We start from the raw sequence: 26,248 nt of genomic DNA, 5'->3' as shown, positions 1-26,248 counted from the left end.
ATTATTTTCGTTCATCTCAAAGCTTTGTTATCTTCGCAACGCAAGCGATTTATACTTAAAAAAGAAAAATACTTTCTTGCCAGTTTTTATTTACAAAACATTTACAAGCCTTTATCAACGAAGGCCCTTTCACACGCCCTATCGTGGTGCTGGACAATACTGCAGATGCTTTAGACTACGTGAACTTAAAAAAGACCCTTTCAGTTGAGGACTTACTCTCTAAGTGTTATTTGGCATCTAAAGTTTTTTTTAAATACAAAATGATTTTATTTTGCTGTTGACAGCAGTGCACAATCATAATTAACACAAAACGTGGAGTGTTTAAGTCAATGTATAGACCGTACCGTTATCTCCAGGACACATCGCCTCCCAGCAGATTTGGACGATTTGCGATTATTTGCGATCCACCAATCCTGCTTTAAATATTTTACCAATTACCTTTGTGTTTATTTGAAGTGGCAGACAATCCGAGTATGTAGAAAAGCCGATATGCGCTCGAACTGATGACTGGTGTATCCATCCAGTAAAGTTTGTTTCGTGATATGGATGACTCAAAACAGGATGCAAAAGCTCAAATCAACACCATAATAAGCAGTCAATTATCATAAACAATTACACATTTTTAAACCTGAATCTCTTCTCGTTACATTTGTCTTGTCTACATCTCGTTGTCATCTTAGATTAAGTTGAAATAGGGGTACTCAATGTCTGCTTCAGGACCCGCAATGGGTGACCACCACTGCCAGTCATTAGTCTAATTGCTGCACATGTCCACATCACTCAATTAAAAAGCATATGCCACCTCCACCATACGCTATCCAAGATAATTTTTTTAAGCTACTGTTGTGTGTATAACTTCTTTCGCACCGCACATAGCCAACCGTGCACATTTTGCTAGAAATAAATGTACTCACAGTATCGTTCAGGTCAGTTAAACCACGATTCACACCAATATTTTAATTGTAGAATCATACTTTATTTTACCGACAAGTCATTACAGGGAGGTCAGGTACAACCTCAGGAAAATGCATGTACAGCTGTGACAAGGGGGGAGAAGAGAATAGCGAGCGATGAAGGGGCAGATGATCGATGAAGGGAAAAACAGAAACTCTAAGGCAGATAGCCAGCGAAGTTGGCTGCCCACATGCTGCATCCGCCTCCCTCATTTTTTTTCCCACAGATGCTTCTCCTTGAGCTCCCGTTCAATCTCCTGGATGTATGGGGAGAGGTAAGCCTTTTCCTGCAAGGGGAATAGAGGGTGGGGCAGCAGAATGAGCATAAGTATTTCTCTTAGGTCCTACAATTCAGCAGAGGGCAAAGCAGAAAAATATTGTACCGTACAATTATCAACGTCTATGCTCTCTGCTTTCACCAACCAGCATGGTGAAATATTGCAAACAATCCAACAAGCCACGTGGGAAGGCTCTTATCAAGCAGTGGACTGACAAAATGGGCCATACATGAACAAGATGTTTAAATCGAACTGTGTAAGTTACTTTGCAGAATATACTCAAACGAGAGATTATGCATATTCTACACGTACCATGAAGAGCAACATAATAACATTATTTAATCAATGTGTCTCAAATTGTGACGAGATTCTGGCAGTGAATAACTACACTTAGCCTTGAACTCGGTTGAGCAGTGGTATTTTAACTGCGTTTATAGTTTAGATGTATTTCTTCACAAGGCTCATCAGCCTGCCAATGTCACCACTTTACATCATCAAGTAAATGCTCAACAGGAATATCAACTGCGACTTAAGATGCAGTCATAATGAGATTATTTATAAATCAAAACTGCATTCTATTGTACTTTAGTTTTATGCAGCTGGACAGAAGTTTGTCTCAAATGTTCTCATTCATTGCATTTGCCTAAATGTAACATATCACTCGAAAATAATACACGAGTTATACACGGGATATTTATGCATTCATCTTGAGCATCAAAATATTTTCCAATGAATTGTATCCTTTCTATCACTATAATCAGATGCACTGATCTCAAGATATGCCAACTCATCGTTCAAAGGCATTTTTTCTTCTTCCTCTTTAGCTCCAGAGCGGTCAAAAAAAAAGTCAGTGATTTTCTGCTCAAACGAATCTATTTTCAGCCTTGAGCCTGTGGTGGAAATTCGACCTTCCCATGGCAGTTCCAAATCTGTCCACTTCCCCACAAAGAGGTACTAATTGTATCGACCTCAACACAGATGATGAGCTGAGTCAACCCCCACCAGAATTTGAACTTGGAAACCTTATTGCGAGCCACTGGCTCTACACCTCTGAGCCACATGGCCAATTTCCAGAGCGATGGCTGTGGTTAGCGCACTGCGCCATGAACCCAGTAACCCGAGTTTGAATCCCGGCCACAAATAACATCAGTTGCAAGTGATGTCTGAACCTTGTCTTGGGCAACCCCCTTCACCAACCCACACCGACGAGAATGGTGAAGTAGGGTCAAACAACCTCCATGAGTGACAAAACAATTTTTCAGCTCCACCCTCTCCATCCCCCCACCAGTCTCCTGCCACCCACTCAGCAAGGCAGCTGCTTGCCCGTACATTTTCAATCTTTGTCCACTGGTCCTTGGGAAGGATCTGGTGCTTGACCGAGAGGTCGAGGGCACGCTTCATGCGGAACACACGCTCGTTGTACAGGTTCTCGGGCAGCCGCCGGATTGCCTCCTTGACGACGTCATCTTCATACAGCGTGTCCTCGTACATGAGCCCTGGAAAGAAGCCGTGGGGAAGAGGTGGAACGTTAATGATAGAGGTTGGGAAGAGAGGAAAGCAGTGAAAACAACAAACTATTTGAGAGACTCAACGATGACAAATGTCCACACGGTCAGCGTGATGGGTGTAATTTCTCAGACTATTTAACAAACTAATAATTGAAGAGATTAAAAAATGATAGGGAATGAAAACTAACATTCACAGTTTAACATGAAAAGTATTCCCTGCTGCACCCGTAGTCTAAAACTCCCTTCCCCCTGCCATCTGTGCTGTGGAGTCCCTGCCCCTGTTTAAGTCCAGGTTCTGGAGCTTCCCCCCCCTTTTTCCTCTGCCTATGTCAGTCGAGTGAGCTAAGAAACGATCATTATTCAATGGTAACCAAAACCGATTGATTTTAGGTTTAGTCTTAAAGCATGGATTTTTTTATAGAATGTAATTATCCATCAAATAATTGATTAAAATTAATTGCACTCGCAATAATTAAATTCTGCAAAAAGTTATGGATTCTGATTCAAATACAGTATGTTGAAAATGTTTATACTGATACATTTTATATATTCATACCACTATGTTTCACATTAACGACACAAATTCGTGAAAAGCATGATCATTGTTAGAATTCAAGGTCAAATATTTGGTGTGATTAATCAAATCTTTACTTTTAAATGAGTATTTTGTATTTAAATTCTGAGTATTATCTTGCCATGACAGTATGTATTAACGTTTTGTTGCATCACTTTGACCAAATGAATCGAGTGATATTACAAAGTATGTATGTAATGTGTATGGAGATTAGGATGCGAGTTCTTACCATACTTGTTGAAGCCAGCCGAATTGTAGTACCAATTGCGGAACACATTGAAAAACCTCCGAGTGACGGTCACTGCAAGACATGAACACGTGTATATAACAACCGCCATCCTCCACTAAGTGGAGGACGCCACCACGGCACTTGTGCCAGGCTAGGTGCACTTTGCATATAAATACACACACCATCAACAATCACATCCATTCACCAAGAGGTCATGTGGAATGGCGGTGGCTCACTGAGTTTGCGGATAGGTGCATTTTCTCCAGCCTCTCTAATTTCCTCTCACAAATACAAATATTAAAACATTAACTAACCAAAGAAAGTGACATGTGTCAACGTAGATGTAGGGAAAGAATCGAAACGTGTGTCGCTATGGTCTCATATTCTCATCCAATCATTGTTGTTTTTCGTCCAATTGCAGAGCTTTTCTTGAGATTTTGATGACATTAAGGAACACCACTTCCTTTAGTTTCCATGTATACTTAAGGAATTAGGGTTAAGGCTAGCATTGGGGTTTCGAGTTAGGAATCATGTTTCAGGATGTGATGTGGGTTTAGGGTTAGTCTTTAACGGGTTTTCATTATGACACAGAAGTTCGGGATAAGTTTAGGATTTAGAATTCTGGTTAAGGGTGTGGGTTGAAGTTTACATGTAGGCGTTCTGGGTTTTTTTTGTGTTATGGTTTAGTTAAGCTAGGGATTTACTTATCGGTATTTAGATGTAGAGTAGTCGACATTAACATCGGCGTAACCTTGGGGTAATTTTAACCTCAAACGTCTAATGCAACCGGACACAGCGACCTCCTGAAAATGGGTATCGAGGTTGATGTGTCTCCTTTCCATAGTCTAAATATATTCATTTTCATATCATATTTTAATTAAACATACATAATCTGCATCAATGCACGATATAGCTGCATGCATTGTCAGCCAATTCAGAGATTACGTTACTGCCGATTGAAAATCTACGGACACGACACCGATGTATGATGTGCTGTCCGTACATGCTTGTTAAAAAATAAAGACCGCACACGTACAAATATTTCGATTTAAAGCTTTCGTGACTGCAGGGATTCATCTTCTTGGTTCTTTCGGTAAAGTCACGTAGAAGGGAACTAATAAAATAAAAAAAAATTAAACATAATAAAATACAATTCTCACGACGTTTCGGCCACAACGCAAGCAGCCGTCATCAGGTGAAGAACAGGGCTGTCTTTCCAAAGAACCAAGAAGACGTACAAATATTGTTTTGCCAATCCACTGCTGGATGATGCCCTCCCCGCGCCATGCGGTTTATTTTGCCATACTTCACCACACCGGTCGCAGAGGGCGGGGAGCATAGACGCCCGAGCACAACGCAGTACAACTTCTTCCGCCTCACTGCCTAGAACACGGCGCAACCCTCGCAGCCTATAGCACCTGGTATGCAGTACTGTATATGGCAAATTCCACCCATCGAAGAACTAGTCAGGGTCAAGCCCCGCATAGCTGCATTGAACTGAAGAGTCGGGGAGAATATCCCGGTGATTTGATCACGGGAAGGGGTAAAAATAAAGATGAAACTCATTTAAACAAACGTTAATTACACAAACAAATGACTTTATCGCGCCTAATAACCCACACTGCAGTCAAGGACACTGTGTAGGCCTCAGGATGTCGGGTCACGAAATCACCGAGGGCCAAACCCCGCGGCCCGCCCGCGATTAAATGACCGCAGGCGAAGCGCCGGTCTCGCCTCCGTTGTAGCGAACGACTGCAAACCCTGGAGGAAGGCGAACGTTTAAATAAACAAGAACCACCACCACCAAAGTGTAAAGTTGTAGCCGGTGGGACACGAACCTGACCCCTGGCTCGCCATGTTGAGTCGGCACTGAGGAGGAGCGCGCGCGGAATCACGGGAGGTTGGTGACGTCACGGTTGTAATTCGCAGTTCGTATAAACAGTGCGTGGTTTAATAATATAACGTTGATAATACAACACTCAATATAATTATGTAACGTTGGTAATGTAGCATTGATAATAATGTAACATTGGTAATGTATCATTGGCAATTGAGCATTGATAATGTCGCATTGGTAATGTAGCATTGTAGTATTGATAATGTATAATTGGTAATGTATCATTGGTAATTGAACATTGGTACTGTAGCATTGATAATGGAGCATTGATAGGATTGGTAATGTAGCATTTGTAATGTTGCATTTGTAATGTTACATTGGTAATGTAGCATTGACAATTATATAATGTAACATTGGTTGTGATGCTTCAGCAAAAATGTAGAATGAGAATCTTGTTTAATAGATGTCCAGTATGGGCAGGTTCGGCAATTAAAAACAGCAAACAACAACAAAACAACAACACGATAGGAGTACAAAATAGAGAAAATGGTCAGCAACTCACTAAATGTTAAGACGTAAATACATACTAAATGCATTAATTTAAAAAGTCCGATTAATCAAGACTGGGCAATGCAGCAAAAACAACGACAGAACAAACCCAGACCAGACCAAGATAACGCCACACAGCAACAGTCCCTCAATAGAATGGCACATTCACATTGAACTATCGACACTACACAGGTAATGATCAAAGTTACATATCACATGTTACAGTACTCTGCAGTACATGGCGATTCAATGCCTCAAAAAAACTCAAGAGGTGCCCTTAATTCTCATCTCAAACGATTCTTAGGTCGCCCCCAGTGTCAGCTGTCTCTGTGCGACCCAGAACCTGGTTCAGCAAGGAGGCATTAATCGGCCAGTAAGTGGGGGGGGGGGGATGATGTTCGCTGCTATGCATTTGTCATCTCAATTTGGGGAAATTCCGGATAATATTGGGGGGGGGGGGGATTTGGATAAAATTTGGACCGTGACGCCGATACACGACGGCCTGAATGTAACCCGAAATATTATCCAGGGCGGCCGCTGGGATTGGAACTGCGAACCTCTGAAACAAAATACACCAGAGCAATACACATATTGTTTTAAGTAAACACTCTTTAGCCAGCAAGTTAGCGAGCCACACTTGTTTAAGTCTGCGTAGTATTTAGTAAATAAAAAATAAAAGTCTAAGTAATTTCCGCGCTCCAACGAGCATGATGCATTGCTGCACATCTCCTGTCGACAGGGCCTGCAGAGCCAGCGGGTGGGAATTCCTCACCGTGCTTCGCAACTTTTAAAGCGATAAATTCTCACGGAGACAGGATGCAAACACAAACTCAACACGTGTGTTAATGACACTGTCCAAAAAGTATTCAGTAATGATTAACACATTCCTGCGAAGGGAGCTGGTAGGAACGTTGGGTTGCTCGGTCAATGGCCAGGGTCAACGGCGGCGTGGTGTATTCCGCAAATATGCCCGACTTTGAGGGCGGGCACAAGCCGGCGTGAGTAGGTTAAACGTTGAGTTTTATAAGGACACCACGAGGTGACCAGCCCCTCCCCACCATCCCCTCCCCACCCAGCCCCACCCTCTCCACCCAGCTCCACCCCTCCCATTTCTGGATGCACGACGGACGGACGGACACAATAAATTCCCTGTAGGCTGGTGGAACCAGGAGGTTCCGACCAGTATTATGATCAACTTGTCACCGCACGGCATTCGCTCCTCACTCTCGTAAAGAGAGGACGACTCAGAGGCGGCAGGAGGAGGAACCACAGACGAGGGTAAAGAGGGCAACAACCACGCCGTCAGCCCGTGCCAGCAAGTGCCCAAGGTCTGCGGTTCTCTATATATTAGGATGTTACTTGACAAACTAATGGGTGTTTACATGTGGTGGGAAAGAAGCTGGAGAAAACCCACGAGTGCATGGGGGAAACGCTCTAGACCGGGGGTCGGCAAGCGAAATAACAAGAAGTGCCATTGGTTTGAAATTCGGTCAAACAAAACAAAAAAAAAACCTCAATATTGTAAGAGCCGCAATGCATTGTGGATACGAGACGGTGCCTTAATAAATACGGTCACGAAACATTCCATGATGAGCCGCATGCGGCAGTTTGCCGACCCCAGCTCTATCCCATACAGACGACACAAGTGGGGTTTCCACATCTTGACTGGCGAGCCGGGGTTCATGGCACTTCCTCGGTGCCCACTATAAGGGAGTTCTAACAACATTTTGTGCGAACCTCTGACGGTGCTGGATAACGGGCAAGCATTGCCATCACCGCCCGGCTAATAGGCGATGTTTCGGGCAATGGTCCTTTTTCAGGGCAGAGGTGAACACGAGATGCCTGTACGAGCCGAGCACAATAATGGTGGGTTGGGGTGGTAATGGTCAAAAACCCCTTGCATTTCATAACAACACGTGACACAAACCCCGTCTTGCTAGTTAATCTTTCCTCTTCATCACAATTCACGGAAGTTCAACAAAAACAACTTTTTTTTGCAGTCATCTGGCTAATTTAGTCTTTGCAAACAAGCTGACGGAAGTTTACAAATTGAACCAGCTGATAATTTGTTGTGCTCTCTCCGGTTAGATAAGGCCTCTTAAATGTGAGTTTCACTTTAATTCTAGATTTGAAGCTTTCGTGACTTCAAGGCTTCATACTCTTAGGTTTTTTCGGTAAAGTCACATAGGTAAAAAATTATAATAATAACAATAGCTGTGACTTCTTGTCTCGTTGTCTGTTAAAAACTTTAACAGATAGGTGAAATTCCTCCCCGTATAGGGCATTAATTCTACATTTGAAGCTTTCGTGACTGCAAGGATTCATACTCTTAGGTTAGCTATTGTTATTATTTTTTGCCTACGTGACTTTACCGAAAAAACCTAAGAATATCAGTTTCACTTTGCTTAGATTCCACATGTAGGCTCTCGCGGCAGATATGATTCCCAATTGATTGTTGGTCATATCGCTGCGTGAGTAAATTACCAATATGTGACGTACACCCTCCTCCACCCGGCGCAGCCAAATAAAACAAAAATCTATCAACAATTGTGCCAATTTGTGAAACGTGTGCGAATTGCTCTCCAACACACCGTTGTACCGGAGTAATCATTATTTGGCACGTCTCTTCACGTGGAAACTTCACTTATTTGGCCGTGTCTGGTGGCGGAGGGTGTACGACACGCGTTGTTTTTTTTTACTCACGCGGCGACTGACTCAGCAATATATTACGATCTTGATTTGAAGCTTTCGTGACTGCAGGAATCCTTACTCTTTGGTTCTTTCGGTAAAGTCACGTAGGTAGAAAAATAAAACAAAATAAAAAATAATATATCACGACGTTTCGATCGCAACACAAGCGGTCGTCCTCAGACGACGCAAGCTCATTCATGCTCATCTTTCTCCCTAATCTCTCTCTCCCTAATCTCCCCCATTAACACAGCTGACGTGCTTGCGTCCGTGGATGGAATTCCTTTCCAGCTCAGACCCCGCTTGCTTGCCCATCGCCACATATATAACCTCTTGTTGTAACAGCTCTCTCGCTGGTTCAGCAGTTCCACTGCTGGATAATTTTTTCAGCCTGAGGACGACCGCTTGTGTTGCGATCAAAACGTCGTGATTTATTTTATTTTGTTTTTTTTTTCTACCTACGTGACTGAACCGAAAGAACCAAAGAATAGATTACGATTCAACGAGTTTATTTACTTAAATCAGCACATTCTTCGGCTCCACAGAACCTCATATTTCCATCTGTGCAACACCTCCCACGTCTGTTATTTTCTCACTACACCACCCAGCTGAGACAGAGACCCTCATCCACCACACATCCCGACTCGACCCGTGCAACTCTCTCCTCCACGGCCTCCCCATGATCAACAACTTCCTCGACAGACGACTCACCCACGCTCGTAAACGAGACCACATCGCACCAAAACTCCAATGATCCCAACCTTTCCACTGGATCCTAAGGTCAATTTCTATATCGCACGAACTGCTGTCTTCAATATTCTCTGTGCACTCTCCCCTGTCTCTCATCTCACTCTAATCTCCTCCACACACTCTCCTACTTATCTCCTCACTCTACTCTCCTCCACGCACCCCGTACTTCACCAAGGCGTTCTATTGAAGCTCCCCGGTCGATCTTCTCACCTCCGCTGCCCTTGCGTTCTGGAAATCCCTTCCCCGAGCCATCCGTGCTGTCGACCAGTGCCGGATTATCCTTAGTAGAAAAAGAAGCTACATATGCTCCGGGTCCCGCACGTTCAAGGGCCCCGCGCTAAATGCTTTCAAGCGATCAATTCCGGTTCAGTGATTCTGCACTTGCTCTATTGCTATAGTACCAAACTGCCTTCAGCTTTTATGAATGACTGGGTGTTTAACGTTCGCGATTTGTATATTACCTGGCTGTATAGAAAATGAAAAAATACAATTACTTTACTATGCAAGTAAAACATTTGCGATTTCATATTTTTTTATTTAGGACCCCTTAATAACATATGTTACAGGCCCCACACTAGCTTAATCCAGCACTGCTGTCGACTCCCTGCCCTTGATCAAGTCCAGACTCAGGACCTTCCGCGTCTCATCTGCCATCATCTGCCTGTGACTGCCTCTTTCTGTGTATTAAAAAAATATAACATTGCATCCTTTCCCCCGTGCCCATGTCCCACCATTTCAAACAGAGTCATGTGACGCGGTTTTAATTCAGGCCCCATATAAACACAACTTGTATTGCATGCCAACAGGGAAACGTCCCTCAGGTGTCTTATGTAAGCAGATACGTGTAGCAGAACTATACTCCGGAGTGCGTGATGATCACAAACACATTCACACGTCATGAAATGCAATGCACTTTATTTAACCATTTGAACACACTGCGATTTGATTTCTCCTCGGCGCGGAGGACACTAGGAGATCTCCGCCGATCAGATGCTGACGGTCGTAGTCACGTCTCATCATACGAGGCGTCACTCCTAAAGCTACGATTTCAATGATTAGGCCCGTGTGCGTACACAAATCAGGATCGCAGTACACGTTTTAATTCGTAGCGGTGGCTACATTTGAACAAATGATCATCTCAATGAACTTTAGATCGAAGACACTTACGAGATCGTGTAAACGAATAAAAACAACAACACGCTCACACGACAGGCCCGTGAATGCTGCGTCCCACAGCGTGAGGATAAGTTGACGTGTGTGCACGTTTGGACGTTTGGAGGCAACGGGGTTCGCTAGGATATAAGATAGGCATCGGGAAGATAAGGTAAACCAGGAGATCAGGTGATTTGGAGATATGGGGATGGCATGATGGTGGTAATGGAGCATTGTGGTGATTGAGTCGTAGGGATAAATAAGTCACGTAGAGAGAGCATCATTGAGACAGTGGCGTGATGGGGTTGGCATGATGCCCTCGCTCAGGACATGAAATGGAGCCCCCTGTCTTGATTTCTCTCCACATTGTAACCCGGCGCCTTGCCCTGCCTGGCCCTGTGGGCTCCGGTGCAGACATATGGACCGGAAAAACAGACACTAACAAACGACTTGGAATCTGAAATGAATAGTGCGTGAAGAAGCGAGGACAGGAGCGTATTTGGAACTAGACTGAGCGACAGGAAGAGGAACACATGGCTGAGAGAACGCAGCAGATATGCTGCTGCTGCGTTGGAAGATGACAGCACAGTCATTGGAGTGGGGGCGTGGAGAGGTCAGCTTCCAAGAGTGCTTCAGCGTCACACCACAGACTGACAGCGTCACACCGCAAGGCATTGACGTCACACCGCAGACTGTCAGCGTCACACCGCAAGGCATGGACGTCACACCGCAGAGCGTCGACGTCACACCGTGACGGGAAACATGGTCACGTGGGGCGTGGAGGGGGTAGGTAAAGACGTTGACGGTGACGAGGCGACATCCAGGGTTAGAGGTTCACGGGGAGCGAGTCGGGGCCAGGCTCTCAGGCTCCCGCTCGCACACGAAGCCGAGCGCCTCGCTGCAGCTGTAGTCATTCCAGTCGCCGTCGTATTTCATCCCCCCACAGTCCTCGCGCCCCTCCAGTGCGTGCGCCCAGTTGTCCGGCTGCCCCTCGTGCCAAAACCTTCACCGCAACGGGGGTTGGGGGTGGACGGGGTGGAGGGATGTGGGATCGTGTCGGGTCGAGAGAGAACATCGGGATTGGAAGGTGGTCAGTCATCCTTGGAAAACGGCCTTATCAGCTCACGTAAAAATCATTATCACGGGCAGCCAGGCGATTCATTTTATCCGAGTTTTGTTTGGGTCAAAGACCCGCAAAGATTATTTCCACCCCCAGCACACCACATCCAGTATGCCTCTCTCTATGGATGTGGCGACTAGTCACATGCCACCGACTGTCGTCTAGCAGCGGCCCAGGACAAACAAACAGAAATATTCAGTGAGAAATGAATCGCTGGCAGCAACGGTGTTGTTATTACTATAAGCATCAACATCACTTTCATCATTGCATTATCCGAATGACGCTGTCTTTCCGACAGCCATGTTCTTCACCTGAGGACGGCTGCTTGCGTTGTGGCCGAAACGTCGTAAGAATTGTATTTTATTATGTTTTATTTTTATTATTTTATTATTTCCCTTCTACGTGACTTTACCGAAAGAACCAAGAAGATGAATCCCTGCAGTCACGAAAGCTTTAAATGGAAATGTATCATTGCATTATGTTGCGTAGCAGTATGTTGCGTTGCATTGGTCTGCGCTAAATTGGGTTGCAAAGTATTGGGTTGTTAATATTTGTTAATATTTGTTAGAATTTGCATGGTAACATTGCATAGTGTTGTCCTGTATTAAGTCGAATTGCAGCATCGGATTACGCAGCAATGCATTGCATCGCGTCGCATCGCGTAGCATTCTATCGAGTTGCACCGCATCGCATTGGGTTCCGCGCGTTGAATTCCAATGTGCCGCACTGCAATGCATTGCGCTGCGTTGCGTTGTGTTGAATTACGCCACATTGCATTTGGGCTACGCTCCATTGGGTCGCGGTGGTTTATTGCACTGTGGCTGCGTTGCATTGCGCTGAGTCGCGTTTGACTGAATTGTGTTGGCGCTGCCAATGAATTGTGTTTCCCGTACGTGGGCTCGGACACGGGAGATCCGTCCACCCATTCCCAGCGCCCCTCCACCACCGAGTCGTGCAGGCCCAGGTAATATGATCGGCGTTTCCCCACAAACGCTAGCCAGTCCTGCATGGAGGAGACACACACACACACATGGATATCAGAGGGAGAGAGAGAGACACACATACAGACATGGACATCAGAGACAGTAACACACACACACATGGCCATCACAGAGAGACACACACACATGAACCTCACAGACACACACATGAACATCACAGACACACACACATGAACACCACAGACACACACACATGAACATGACAGATACACACACATGAACATCACAGACACACACATGAACATCACAGACACACGTGAACACCACAGACACAGACACACACACACATGAACATCACAGAGACACACACACATGAACACCACAGAGACACACACACATGCACATCATAGAGACACACACATGAACATCAGAGACACACACACATGAACACCACAAAGACACACACACATGGACAGTTGGAGGATGCACTGCTGGTTACCCTTCCGCATACAAACCAGACTCAGTCCTGCATAGCTTTAAGATCGAATACAATCGGGCACATTGAGGTTATAATAATTTATAAGCAGTAATGCTGATTGCCAGGAGGGATGATTGCTAGAGAGGATTGCTGAGAGAAGGGATCATTTCTAGAAAGGGTGACTGTTGGAAGGGATTATTGCTAGAAGGAATGATTGCGAGATGAGATGATTGCTAGATGAGATGATTGCTAGAACAAATGATGATTGCTAGACGGGATGATTTCTAGCGGGGATGATTGCTAGACGGGATGGTTACTAGACGGGATGGTGATTGCTAGATGAGATGATTGCTAGACGGGATGATTTCTAGACGGGATGATTTCTATAAGGGATGATGATTGCTAGAATGGTTTATTGCTATAATGGATGATGATTGCTAGACGGGATGATTGCTAGAAGAATTTTGGCCGATGGACAAGACTGCTGACAATGACAGCACTCAAAGAGCATGACCACCACAGAACGATGAAATCAGTTTACGTTCAGGAGTGGGACGGATTGTGACACCACAGAACCATATACACACAGATATGTATGCGATGGTGATCGGGAGGGGAGGCCTTAATCCATTAATGAATTGATCATGGCTGAAGAAGATGACGATGATGATGATGGAGTTGAATAACCTTCTCCTCAATGGATGTGACGATGGCCAGGTATCCTCCGAGGTTCCGGCAGGTGGAATTTGCATCCGCCCACGATTTCCTCCTCAAAGTTAGCAGGTAGCAGTGACCCCCGAAGATTTTCCAGCGGTCAGGGCAGCTGAGTCCTGGGACAAAGCCACGGCAAACACACTCATCATACGCTGACTCACACATCATACACTCACTCACACTACCATTGACTCACTCACACAACAGACGCTGACTCACACATCATACACTCAGTCACTACCACTGACTCACACACTCATCATACGCTGACTCACACATCATACACTCACACTACCACTGACTCACTCACTCATCATACGCTGACTCGCATCATACACTCACTCACACTACCACTGACTCACTCACTCATCATATGCTGACTCACACATCATACACTCACTCACACTACCACTGACTCACTCACTCATCATACACTGGGAGTGTCATGCTGCCAGCTACGGCTGCAAGTTTGGTCGTACATGTTATGTATATCGTTTATTGTTAAATTTGAATCACAGTTCCTATGATTACTGTTGTTACATTGTTGTTACATTGTTTTTATAGCTTTATTTTGGTGATTTCGGAAACATATGGTTAAGCCATGTTACTTGCGGAAGTGCGGAGTTGGCCTGATAACTTTCATCTAAATTGTCTTATGGTTGTTATTGTTTGACTAGCACACAGCTTTGTAATAAGGTGTTTTTTTCTGAAATATTTGCTGGTTTATCCAAGATGTTTCTGTTGCGCGTCGTCGCTTTAAGATGTTTTCTGTTCATATTTTGTCTGTTGCGGTTGCACCCGACTCAAGAGCCGCATGGCGCGCAGGGCTACACCTAATAAATGAAACTTGAACACATTGTCTTGAGCTCGGACGATAAGTCAATTCGCTAAACAAATCCTTCCATGGCAGTGTTTTTCGCTAATTTTCAGAGGGGATGGGGGGCACGTTCGCTGATAAGACGTCAATATGAGGGCAACCACACATTTTAAACAATTGGGTTTGACATCGCGATGACAAACCAACCGGTAATGGATATCCATTGTAATTGATAGGTATACATTAACCGCCTGGCCTTCGCTCCTGATTGGCCCACAAGTGATGACATCACATTTACTGCCTCTATGCAAGACCGAGAGAGGAGGATTTCTCTATAACTCTGGGTGTTGCCTTATGATGCTCGCTGTAATTACTGGCGAAACGTCGTATTCGAATTGTAAATGTTGTAGTGGGCTTATTCTCCAACACACCGGTATACAGTATCCTGTACTAGTGTAGTGACGGTACGCGCTGACAAGGGGGGATCGTGTGAGAGCGCGTCGGGTGTGGCTACATCGCGTGGTATAGTGGTGACGCGCGCTGACAGTGATGGATCGTGTGGCAGCGCGTGGTGAGTGGTTGTGTGCGCTGACACAAGCTGGGAAAAGGGATCGTGTGGCAGCGCGTGGTGATTGGTCAACTAGGGCTCACATCGAGGTCCGCATAGGCTCCGTCTCCCCAGGGGCGGAGGACTATAAAAGGCGATGCGCACGGACGCTGGGGGAGTTTGTAACCAGTGAAGATCGAAGACGGAGTCGGAAGAGATAGGGCCCTGAGACCCCTAGCCCCGCTGTCCTTGTAAGGGCCGGGACCCTGTGTGGCTCAGAGGCGAGACCGTGGGACCCGCGGCCTGACGTCCTTGCGAGGGCGAGGCTGTGGGACCCAGTGGTCGTGACTCATACCCCAGCCGGGGTGGGTTCCCTGGAAGCTACGGGGCGGGAGAGCCCGTGTGTGTGTAGCCGGGGGAACCGCGTAGCGTAGGCTGCAGTTGGCCACACGTGTTAGTGGAGTGAAGTTGGTGTTAATAAAAGTGTGCTACCCGTCAAGTTGTCTCCCGCCGTAATTCCTACATTACACTAGTAACGAATTGGCCACGTTTTGTTAACGTGACAAACCTTACTAATTGACTGTGTCGGGTGGTGGCGGGTTTAACGGAACATTTATATATTAAAGCGCTCTAATATTAGTTGCGAAAGCCTACTACGTGTTCAGCTGACGATGGCGGTGTTTTCACTATTTGTGTGCTGTCAGGGGCTGCACTAAACAATTCTAGATTTGAAGCTTTCGTGACCACAACGATTCATACTCTTAGGTTTTTTTTTTAAAGTAAAGTCACGTAGGTAAAAAATTAAATTAATAAAAGTAATAATAGAAATAACTTAAAATAATAAATCACAAAATAATAAATCATCAAAAAATATTATTTTATTTCTATTATTACTTTTATTAGCTTTAATTTTATTTTGCACTAAACAAGGCCACCAGGGGCCGCTAGTGGCCCACGGGACTTGCAATGAAGAACGCCGCTCCATGATCTTGCCTCTCTCATTCTCTTACTCTGTCTCATCCCGTCCTCTACGCCAGCGGTCCCCGCATCACATGCGGAGAGAGCGACTTGTACGGACACAGCAGCAGCAGCAGATGACAAACACATTCTGACTCAAATAAACAACATGGGCGGTGGAATAAATGTGCGTCTATAATCAAGATTCAAATCAAGATTGCTTCTATATAGTTTATTTCTCCCCTCGGGTATTCTTTAACAAAACAATTTTGACTGTTGTATATGTTGTTGTCACCAAGACCCATTTCCTGACGTATTTACGAAATTATCTTTACGTCAAATTACGTTTAAGATGTTTTTTTTTTAACGGCAGCCCGCAATGGGTGCAGCCAAAGAGCGGCAAGGGTGAAGCTAAACCTGTCAATCCCTTATCAGTGACTATCTTATTACAGACCAATTCAGACCTTATTGTTGACCCCGTGCCCTTATAAATCTGAACGTTCATCCTACAGAGTCCCATTACAAGGGAGAAACAAACAAATTGACAAAACACATTCCTGCGGAGGGAGCTCGTAGGAACGTTGGGTTGCTCGGTCAATGGCCAGGGTCAACGGCGGCGTGGTGTATTCCGCAAATATGCCCGACTGTGAGGGCGGGCACAAGCCGGCGTGAGTAGGTTAAACGTTGAGTTTTATAAGGGCACCATGGGGTGACCAGCCCCTCCCAACCCAGCCCCCTCCTCACCCAGCCCCACCTCTCCCACCTCCCACCCAGCCCCACCCTCCCCACCCAGCCCCTCCCAGCCCCTCCCCACCCAGCCCCTCCCCACCCTCCCCTCCCCACCCAGGCCCTCCCTCCCCACCCAGCCCCTCCCTGCACGACGGACGGACACAATAATCCCCTGTGGGCTGGTGGAACCAGGAGGTTCCTACCAGTAAAAAAATGTTGCCTGTATTCAAAACGGCTGTACGCCGTATGGACCTGAAGACTCAGTTTCCCTGTACAAGAATACGGGGTAAACCGCGTGGGTTGACAGCTGTGGGGTGAAGCTAAAGAGCTGCACACGACTCCGACGACCTGGCATAGCCCAAGAACCCACGCCACATGATATCCACTTGTTTGTTGGCTCCAACTGAGCCCGGGGAAAAACTTAGCTGCGTTGCGTTTTTGTTGTTGTTGCTAACAGCTATGTCACGTGCCGTCTACGCCAGTCGACCAGCGACCTGCATGGAAAATATTTTCCACATCCGGCACACGACGTCCAGTATACCTCTCGCAATGGAGATGGCAGTCACAACAACAACAACAAAACTTAGCAAACATCTCAGAGCACAGAGGGTTTTTTGTTGTTATTAAAGCTTAGGGGACACACTCCCACTTACGGCAGCTGTCCCTATGCGGCACAAAGTTGAGACAGACACCAGCCTTAAAGTGGGCATTTGACTGCCCGCTTACTGTTGCTGCTTCCCAGTTATTTGCAACAACGACGACAAAAAAACGAATCATTAACATTCTGTCACGTGCCACATACCCCCAGTCTATCGGCAAACCCCACACTGTTTTGAGAGAAACGAAGCAATACACCCACCCCGCCACAGGGCAACACCTCACCTGGCGCCAGGCTTGCACTCATGTTCTGCAGAAGGGGATTCTCCATCATCCCTGGCCCCAGTGGTACCAGCGGTGGCCCCTGTGGTGACCCCTGAGAGCCGGGGAGGCCGGGGGGCCCCATTGGCCCCACTGGCCCCTGCTCGCCGGGTTTCCCCGGAGGGCCGGGCGGCCCGGGTTTACCTGGGACCCCCACGGACCCCTGCTTGCCCGGCCGGCCCATCTGGCCCCGTAGTCCCATTTGCCCCCCTGGGCCCGAGAGACCTGTGGGTCCCTGTGGACCGGGAAATCCGACCGCGCCGCGTTCCCCAATGTCCCCCTTGGGTCCAGCTGGTCCCACGACCCCAGGGAACCCCATCTGACCACGTGGTCCGGGCATCCCTGGCGGTCCTGTGAAGGGTTGATAATGGTCAAGGATTAGTCACGTGATTCGTTAATATTCCTTCAATTTATTCCACCGTGCTTTTGTTTACATTTGTTAGGACAATATATATATTCTCACATTGCTGCAATAACTTGGGCCGAAGCGGATATATCTCCCCAGTGCCCGGGGCAAATCACAACCGACGCCTTTAAACTAAACCGGAAGAATTATACTGGTACCGTGACGTTGAAGCGCGGCCTTCCCCCCAAAGTGCGGGGCCCGGGGCCATCCCCCCGACTCGCCATACTCTGGGCACGGCTCTGTTTCCCCCTGTCTGACTCCCCTTCCAACAACTACGTTCGTACTTGATCCAAGCGGCCTACGCACGTGTATTTTCTCCAGACACTCCAGTTTCCTCCTCCTGCACTTCATGAATGGAATTGGCCAAACCTCCTAGTGCAGTATCCTCGTGAAAAGGAACCTCGGTGAAGCTTCCCTCCGTAAAAGATCACGAGTATTATTATCATTGTCACCACTGTGATTGTCTCCATCTCTACGATGACAACAACAACATCGAGTCAACAGCGCAGGGGCCACCACGCGTCCCACTCGGAGAACAAGCCCGCGCTGCGGCTACGGAGCGAGTCAATCCCGCATCGTCACCCTGCCGGGCTCGTCTCCGGACCCACACAGATAACACTCTGCTGGGAGACAATTATCCTCGACTGCGAAGGATTGGAGCAGAAGAAGAGGGAGGAGTATCGATTTCAGCTACAAAACAGCCGTTACCGCCTCTAAATAAAACTGAAACCTCTCGCCGGACCTAAACTTTCCTCTACTCGATGAGACCTCATTTACCAGTGGCAAAATATAGTAATAGGTTTTTACCCTTTCAACTGGTACAAAACTGACACCTTTATCCAAGGCATCATGTTTGCAATAACTGCTTGTGTTGTGGTTATTGCAAACATGATGCCTTGTATAAAGGTGTCGGTTTTGTACCAGTCGAAAGGGTAAAAACCTATTACTAAACTTTCCTGTTCAATTTTCTGCTCCATCTCGGACTTCTGACTCTACGGGTGGTGTGGGGGGGTGGAGCGCCATCCCGTGTGCGTCATCACGCACCTGGGATCAAGGTGAGGTTGCGCACCACCTCGCCGTGCCGCACGCCGCTCAGCGCCACGTCGCGCAGCGCTCGGCTCGCGTTCTCCGCCGCCTGGCGCGCCCGCAGCGCCACCTCCTCCAGGCGCGTCCTCAGCTCGTCCACGCTCGAGCCCAGCTGCTCCACGTGCGTGCCCAGGCGCACCTCCTGGTCGCGCGCCGCTTTCTCCCTCGCCTCCCTCTCCTCCCTCTCTTTGCCCTCCCTCGCCTCCCTCTCGTCTCTGTCGCGTCGCTCGCGCCCCTCGCGTTCCTCGCGCTCGAGCGTGGCGCGCGCGTCGCCGGCGTCGGCGCGCGCCTTCCCCGCCAGCGACTCCGTCTCGAGGTCGCCGACGCGAACCCGGAGCGCCTCCGTCGCGTTCTCCTGCCGCTCCGCGCGATCCGCCAGCTCCGCCTGCTGCTGCTGCTGCAGCTGCTTCACGTCCGACAGCAGCTGCTGCAGCCGCTGCGTCAGCTGCTGCGTCAGCTGCTCCTGCAGCTGCTGGTGCTGTAACTGTTGCTGCTCCTGCTGCTGCTGCTGCTGAAGCTTCTGCTGCTGCTCCTGCTGTTGTTGCTGCTGCTGTTGCTGTAGCTGCTGCTGCTGTTGCATCTGCTGCTGCAGCTGCTGCAGCTGTTGCTGCGTTTGCTGCAGAAGGGAGTTCTCCAGCTCCCCGATGCGCGTGTCCAAGGAGTGCACGGCGAGGCGATTGTTAGAGACCAGGCCTTCCAACGCCGCATGCCGCGAGGACATGTGCTCCTCTGTGCGCCGGCAGGACGAGCGGGTGAACGAGCGGGTGAACAGGGAGTCAACAGGCCCGTAAACAGATGGGTGAACAAGTGGGTGAATGAGCAGGTGAACCACTGTAATAATATCTCGGGATGAGCAGTTATATCAACGGGACCTTTTTTTTGCCAGTGTCAAATTTATCAAAAAATAAGAATAGGCTTTCCTCTTTAAGGCAATAAAACAAATACCAAATAGATACATATTGCAAGGCGTCAAGGGAGAAGGTTTTGTGTATATGTATACGTTGCGTATGCGCTGTGTATGCGTTGCGTATGTATTGCGTATGTGTCGTATATGGGTTGTGTATGTCTGTATATGCATTTCTATATGGTGTGTATACGTTAGGAATGTGTTGTGTATGTATTGTGCATACGTTGCATATGCATTTTGTATTATTGTTGATGTGTTGTGTATATGTTTGTGTATGCATGTGTGTTGTGTTTGCGTTGTGTATGCATTGTGTATGCGTTGCATGTGTATTGTGTATGCGTTGTGTATGCGCTGCATGTGTGTTGTGTATGCGTTGTGTATGCGTTGCATGTGTATTGTGTATGCGGTGTGTATGCGTTGTGTATGCGGTGCATGTGTATTGTGTATGCGTTGTGTATGCGCTGCATGTGTGTTGAGTATGCGTTGTGTATGCGGTGCATATGTATTGTGTATGCGTTGCATCACCGATGCTCTTCACGTGTGAATCCACGTCGCTCAGCTGATTCTCCCGCTTCGTCTGTTCCTCGCTGACGTCACTCGCCACGAAGCCAATCACCTGCAGCACTGGGGTGGTTAAAATGGATCACCATCATCATCAATCAGCCACGATCAATCCACTGCTGGATGAAGACATCCCCAAGCCGTAGTCATCTTCGCACGGTCGTGTGATGTAACAATCCATCTCGCACGCCGGTTCATTTTGTGGTTCCGGAGCGTGATTTTTCCCCCTCCACCTTTGGCTGCTACTCCGCAGTTAGTCTCGACCACCTCCTTCCTCCCTTTTGATCTCTTCCATCATTCTAAGCGTGCAACTCCCCGCGCTTATTTTGCACGCTTTCCCCTAGAAGGATGCCCCCCCCCCCCAATGATCCGATCGAAATCCCTAATTTCGATCGGATCATTGGCGTTTATTAATAATACATCGGCATTTTGCGACCCCCACTGCCACTGTGTAGCATATTATTGCGTGCCAGGGACTATATAAGATGATAGGACAATAGTCTGAGTCTATAATTGGCATTAGGTAACGGCAAAGCGGTTATAAGTGACTCACAGAATTGTGCGCAGTTGCGTCTACAGCACACGACTTCCCTGAAGGCATTCACCTTCAGCGAGCGCGATGCCGATCACACAGCGCGGTTCGAATTCGACAACTCGATCGATGGCTGCGCCATCGCCGCACACGCGTCGAATAAGAAGCCAGGGACAAGTCCTTACTTACGAACAACTCTATGGGGACCTCATTTGCCAGTAAAAATATGATAATTGGTTCTTTACCCTTCTATCTGGCAACAAAACTGACACCTTTTTGCAAGGAGTCATGTTTGCATAGACCGCAATACCTGCAGTCATAATACAAACAAAAGAACATAACTCTGATAATGTGCATTGTCAGAGTTATGTTCTTTTGTTTGTATTATGACTGCAGGTATTGCGGTCTATGCAAACATGACTCCTTGCAAAAAGGTGTCAGTTTTGTTGCCAGATAGAAGGGTAAAGAACCAATTACGAACAACTCCTTACTTACTAACAACTCCTATCCTTTTTCATTTCTGGAGGGGTTGCCCCCCCCTACCTGATCCTGGTTCCGCCATTAGTCACGTGGCTCTGCGGCTACGTGGGCTCACGTCCACTCGCGTACAACATCGACATGCCCGCGTGTCTAATGCAACTACTTTATCATCTCCCCTGTGTATCCGCTGCACCGAACTGCGTTAAAGCATCCGCCGAACACAATAAGCAGGAGCCCGATACAGAGCACCAACCTTGACGTCGGGGGGAAGGAGGAGGAGGAGGAGGGGGAGGTACAAAAACTCCACGGATACAAATCCCAAACTCCGGCGTGCTCCAGAACTTCGAGGCGGGAGGAGGCTGGGATCACTGCCTCCACCGAGTTGGGACCGCGAGCGGGATGTTATCGACTTTTACGTGTGGAGGTGAATGTCGTGGAAAGAAGAACTAAAGTAGAGGGTGCGGGGGGGCAGGGAAGAAGGTGGGGGCTAATATGGCTCAGCATCCCACGACATTTTTGACCAATTTGAATGGGGGCTAGAATCGCACCGGCCACATCGCTGCCCACGATGGCGACGACGATGGCACCGCTCAGAGCCAGGAGAATCAGCACGGTGAGACGGAGGGGACACCCGGGGCAGACGCGGCCTCCTGAAGACAAGTGCTCGGTGGCACGCTCCGAGATGCCTGTCGGGGAAAACACGAGGACACACACGGGGACACGGAGACGACACGGAGACAGGGGGACTCTGAGACGTGGAGACACGGCGGACACGGAGGCACATGAGACATGGAGACAGGGAAACATAAAAGACAGGGAAACTCTGAGACATGGAGACACGGAGACACGGAGACACTGAGACACTGAGAAGTGGAGATACTGAGACACGGAGACATGGAGGCACCGAGACACGGAGACAGGGAAACTCTGAGACATGGAGACACATGAGACATGGAGACACCTGAGACACGGAGACACGGAGACACTGAGAAGTGGAGATACTGAGACACGGAGATACTGAGACACGGAGATATACTGAGACACGGAGACATGGAGACACGGAGATACTGGAACATAGAGACACGAATAAATGGAGACAGAGAGAGGCTGAGACACGGAGACCCTTGTCTCATTTCTCCCCCTCCCCCCTCTTCGTAGCCCCGCGCTTGGGCTCCTCCAGCCCCTGTGCAGCTGCACCGCCTGCACACTCGGCAGCTACTCCACTGACTAGAGCTTGATTTGGTGCAAGTCGTACGATAGTGTAAACATTCGCTGCTTCATTGAACTCATAGAAAAGCAGAGCAGATTAATTAAACATAATAACTCGGGTTTTTTTAACTCTCACACAGAGAACACATTTCGATGTTTCAAGTGACTGCCCTTCTTCAGAAAACAATCTGTCGTAGGTGCTCACTAACAGCACTTGCCCCAACAACCTGCACTGCGACATGGGAGGACATTTGCATTTGTGTGCATGTATGTGTCATGCGTGCACACAAAGCTGCAGTTTCCTACCCACGTGTAAACACTCATTATTGATTGGCCAATAACCCCTTCGTATATCGAGGACCGCAGAGCTTGGGAAATTGTTGGCGTCGGCTAATCGCGTGGCTGCTGTCTTCCCGCTCGTCTTGCGGTTCCTCCGCTGAGCGCCTCTGAGTCGTTCTCTCTCTTCCGAGAGCGATGAGCAAAAAAAAGCGTGCGGTGGCGACGGTGTTACGAGTTGAAATTGTTATTATTACGATTACAACTAGATGACTCCATTTCCGTAAACACAACTCCAGTCCCCAGCGTAATGGGCGTCGAACCTCAGCACCGTGACTCACCGAATTGGTTGTAGGCGAAGGCTTGGTGTCGGACTCCTCCATGGAGCTCTCTCCTCCTGCGAGAGGTCAGGGGTTAACAACACATGAGAATGTTAATGACAATACAATTTCGAATCACAACTGGCCACACAGCATGCACGCACTTTCAAAGGGAAGATACCGACAGACAAGCGCGAGGAGGAACCACGGACGAGCGGGAAGGCAGCCACGCGGTGAGCCAAAGCCAACAATTTCCCAAGCTCTGCGGTCCTCGATATATTAAGATATTATCGGCCAATGAATGACGAGTGTTTGCATGCGGGAGGAAACCGGAGCACCTGGAGAAAACCCACGCCTTGTGCGAGGGGGTAACCCTCGATCCCGTACAGATGGAACACATTTGCTTGTGCTGTGCCGCCTTCTCCTGGCGAGCCAGGGGTACGGGCACCTCCTCGGCATCCACGGGAAGGGAGTTTCGCAACATTTTTCGTGGTGAACCACCAAACCCTCGCTGCCTCCAAAGCGCCGGATTACAGCCACGTGCGCCAAGCGGAGCGGCCTCGTCCAGGTCACTCCGTCTCACTGCTCAGACGAGCAATGGGGGCGGCGAGCCACTGGCGTAGCTTCTATCGAGTGTGCAGGCGGTGCAACTGCGCGATCGGTAGAGGTTGCAACACGCGTGCAGGCAAACACGCATAGAGAGACACAACAACAACAACAACAACCGCCGTTCTGCACTAAGTTGCGGTGACGTAACAACGACGCATGGGTGGGTAGCCAACGGCACGCGCGACCCGCCTTTGTCTCCCCATTGCAGGTCGCTCCTGAAAAAGAGCTTTATAGCTCGGTGGGCCTTACGTGGTCAATAAAATTGCACGTTTAATATTAAAAACACTTCTTCCTTGGCCAGAAGGCAGCACAGCAAGTTGGCTAATCACCATCTGTTACCATCCATACGGGTGGGGGTAGAGTGTTGCCCTCTCGCGCGCGCGGTCTTAAAACTACTCGTCATGATTCCTGTAGCTTCTGTGCATTCTGCTGAACTTCCTTTCGCACCGTGCGTGGCCAAACCGCTCTAATCGGGAGGCGCGCGGGCGGTGGGTGGGTTGGTCAGTGGCGCATTGAGGAAGGACAACAAACTCGCGCGCAGAGAAGGCGATTGAGTCGACCTCAACGGGTGCCTCGCTGATGGTGTGCTCTGAGCGGCCGCCGATGCCGTTCGCGGCGCAGTGCGCTCACCGCTGCGCCACCCGCTCCCCACGCGGCACGCGCGCAGCCCTTACCGGACATCTCGCGTCGGGGGGTTGGCGACGCAGGCGAGGGAAGCGGCACCTTCGGGAGTCAAATAACAAAATGAGAAATTTTAAATCATTCGATCGGCTGGGTGTTTTTTTTCCTCCCCAAACGCTTTCCCGGCGTTCGAGCAACCGGCCCGCGACCAGAGTGGTGAAGTATGGTGAAACAAAGCCCATGAACGACTACACCATCTCAGCTCGATTGCGCGCCATGAGCGAATGATATCTCAAGCAGTCTCGGGCACACCTCTCCCCCAACCCCCCTCTCTCTCTCTCTCACTAAGCCGTACCATAGGTCACCAGTGTGGTGAAGAATAGCTCCATCCAGTGGGGGGGAAGGGGGGTTATGTGCGTCTTATAATTCGCAGAATGCTGTAGTTGTTGATATCCATTGACTTCTCACGTGAACGAATCAATCACGCGACGTACCAAATTGTAATTCACGTGAATAGTGTAACTACATTTCCCAGGTAAGGCCCACTGAGCTAAGTAGCTCTTTTTCAGAAGCGGCCTGGCCACAGATGACAGCTCAACGAAGTGGCTTATCATCAAGTGGACATTTACAGCAGACGAATACTCTAAACGCACGTTTATTTTAAATGTGGAGGGGAAAACCGGAGGACACCGAGAGAATGTCACACGACTACGAGGAGAGAGAGAGACACGCAAACTCCACATATACAACAGGCGTCAGGGTCGGCATCGAACCAACGATCTCCTGCATACCAGGCGAGGTAGTTTACAAGTTGTGATTTGACCACGATTCAACTTTCACAACAACATTGACCGCCTTTTGCAAACTAACCGCAGCTCTTGTGCCAGGCTAGGTGCACTTTGAGTATACGTAACACGTGAAGTGTCTAGCTTGCTGGTAGGGGGTCACGGAACAGATCCCCTTCTCTGCCTCGCCCCAGATGTTATTGGAGGTTACAAAAGAAGTTTAACTCGTAGCAAACTTTCGCGACCATCCATGATACAGGTTTCTTTTTTACGTTAGATCACGTAAATTTAAATGGGTCGTTAAACCCGCCACCACCCGACACAGCCAATTAGTAAGGGTTGTCACGTCAACGGAACATGCCAATTGGTTACTAGTACAGCACGCCGGTGTGTTGGAGAGCAAATCCACAACATTTACAATCTGAGTACAACTTTGGCAAATCTGGCTGCCCACCTGATGAAGCTGGTTGTAATTACTGGCGAAACGTCGTACACAGATTGTAAATGTTGTGGATTTCCTCTCCAACACACCGGTGTTGCTGTACTAGTTCTGTTTACGTGACAAACCTTACTCAATTGGCTGTGTCGGGTGGTGGCGGGATTAACGACGCATTTATATTTACGCGATCTAACCAAAAACAAATATTATGTACTATATAAGTGTCCGAGGTGACTGCTACAAAGATGCACCACCTTCACTACTCTTTCCGTGCCACC

The 26,248-nt window shown here is 48.1% G+C and overlaps 2 protein-coding genes across 2 annotated transcripts; both read right to left on the bottom strand.

The window, feature by feature from the left end:
- Positions 1 to 954: 954 nt before the first annotated feature.
- LOC133352910 (cytochrome b-c1 complex subunit 7-like) lies at positions 955 to 5,461 on the bottom strand. The gene is made up of 4 exons (XM_061568918.1): positions 5,381 to 5,461; positions 3,543 to 3,614; positions 2,561 to 2,727; positions 955 to 1,240 (listed from the first exon to the last, which is right to left on the bottom strand). Exons 1-4 carry the CDS (start codon positions 5,397 to 5,399, stop codon positions 1,163 to 1,165), a joined length of 336 nt encoding a protein of 111 aa, XP_061424902.1. The 5' UTR covers positions 5,400 to 5,461; the 3' UTR covers positions 955 to 1,162.
- A 4,803-nt stretch (positions 5,462 to 10,264) lies between these two features.
- On the bottom strand, positions 10,265 to 26,242 carry LOC133352872 (collectin-12-like). Its single transcript, XM_061568852.1, has 10 exons — positions 26,225 to 26,242; positions 24,800 to 24,848; positions 23,538 to 23,593; positions 22,260 to 22,397; positions 20,664 to 20,762; positions 19,190 to 19,960; positions 17,704 to 18,090; positions 13,745 to 13,887; positions 12,532 to 12,641; positions 10,265 to 11,521 (listed from the first exon to the last, which is right to left on the bottom strand). Exons 6-10 carry the CDS (start codon positions 19,950 to 19,952, stop codon positions 11,353 to 11,355), a joined length of 1,572 nt encoding a protein of 523 aa, XP_061424836.1. The 5' UTR covers positions 19,953 to 19,960; positions 20,664 to 20,762; positions 22,260 to 22,397; positions 23,538 to 23,593; positions 24,800 to 24,848; positions 26,225 to 26,242; the 3' UTR covers positions 10,265 to 11,352.
- Between the last annotated feature and the right edge of the window lie 6 nt (positions 26,243 to 26,248).

Source organism: Lethenteron reissneri, chromosome 42 (assembly GCF_015708825.2).
Source record: "Lethenteron reissneri isolate LAM-NWPU_2019-01 chromosome 42, ASM1570882v1, whole genome shotgun sequence".
NCBI classification, from domain to species: domain Eukaryota; kingdom Metazoa; phylum Chordata; class Hyperoartia; order Petromyzontiformes; family Petromyzontidae; genus Lethenteron; species Lethenteron reissneri.
Note: the sequence above shows the minus strand (reverse complement) of the source record. Positions and strands in the feature narration are given on the sequence as shown.

What these genes read in the sequence shown, in the direction of transcription:
- LOC133352910 (XM_061568918.1), bottom strand. An exon ending in GGCTGGCTTCAACAAGTATG is followed by an intron (nt 2,728 to 3,542) that starts GTAAGAACTCGC and finishes GCTTCTTTCCAG; the next exon opens with GGCTCATGTACGAGGACACG. An exon ending in AGTGGACAAAGATTGAAAAT is followed by an intron (nt 1,241 to 2,560) that starts GTACGGGCAAGC and finishes TTCCCCTTGCAG; the next exon opens with GAAAAGGCTTACCTCTCCCC.
- LOC133352872 (XM_061568852.1), bottom strand. Translation starts at nt 19,952, where the DNA reads ATGTCCTCGCGGCATGCGGCGTTGGAAGGCCTGGTCTCTAACAATCGC. An exon ending in CAACCTCACCTTGATCCCAG is followed by an intron (nt 18,091 to 19,189) that starts GTGCGTGATGAC and finishes AACCCTTCACAG; the next exon opens with GACCGCCAGGGATGCCCGGA. An exon ending in TCTCCCGTGTCCGAGCCCAC is followed by an intron (nt 11,522 to 12,531) that starts GTACGGGAAACA and finishes GTTGCGGTGAAG; the next exon opens with GTTTTGGCACGAGGGGCAGC.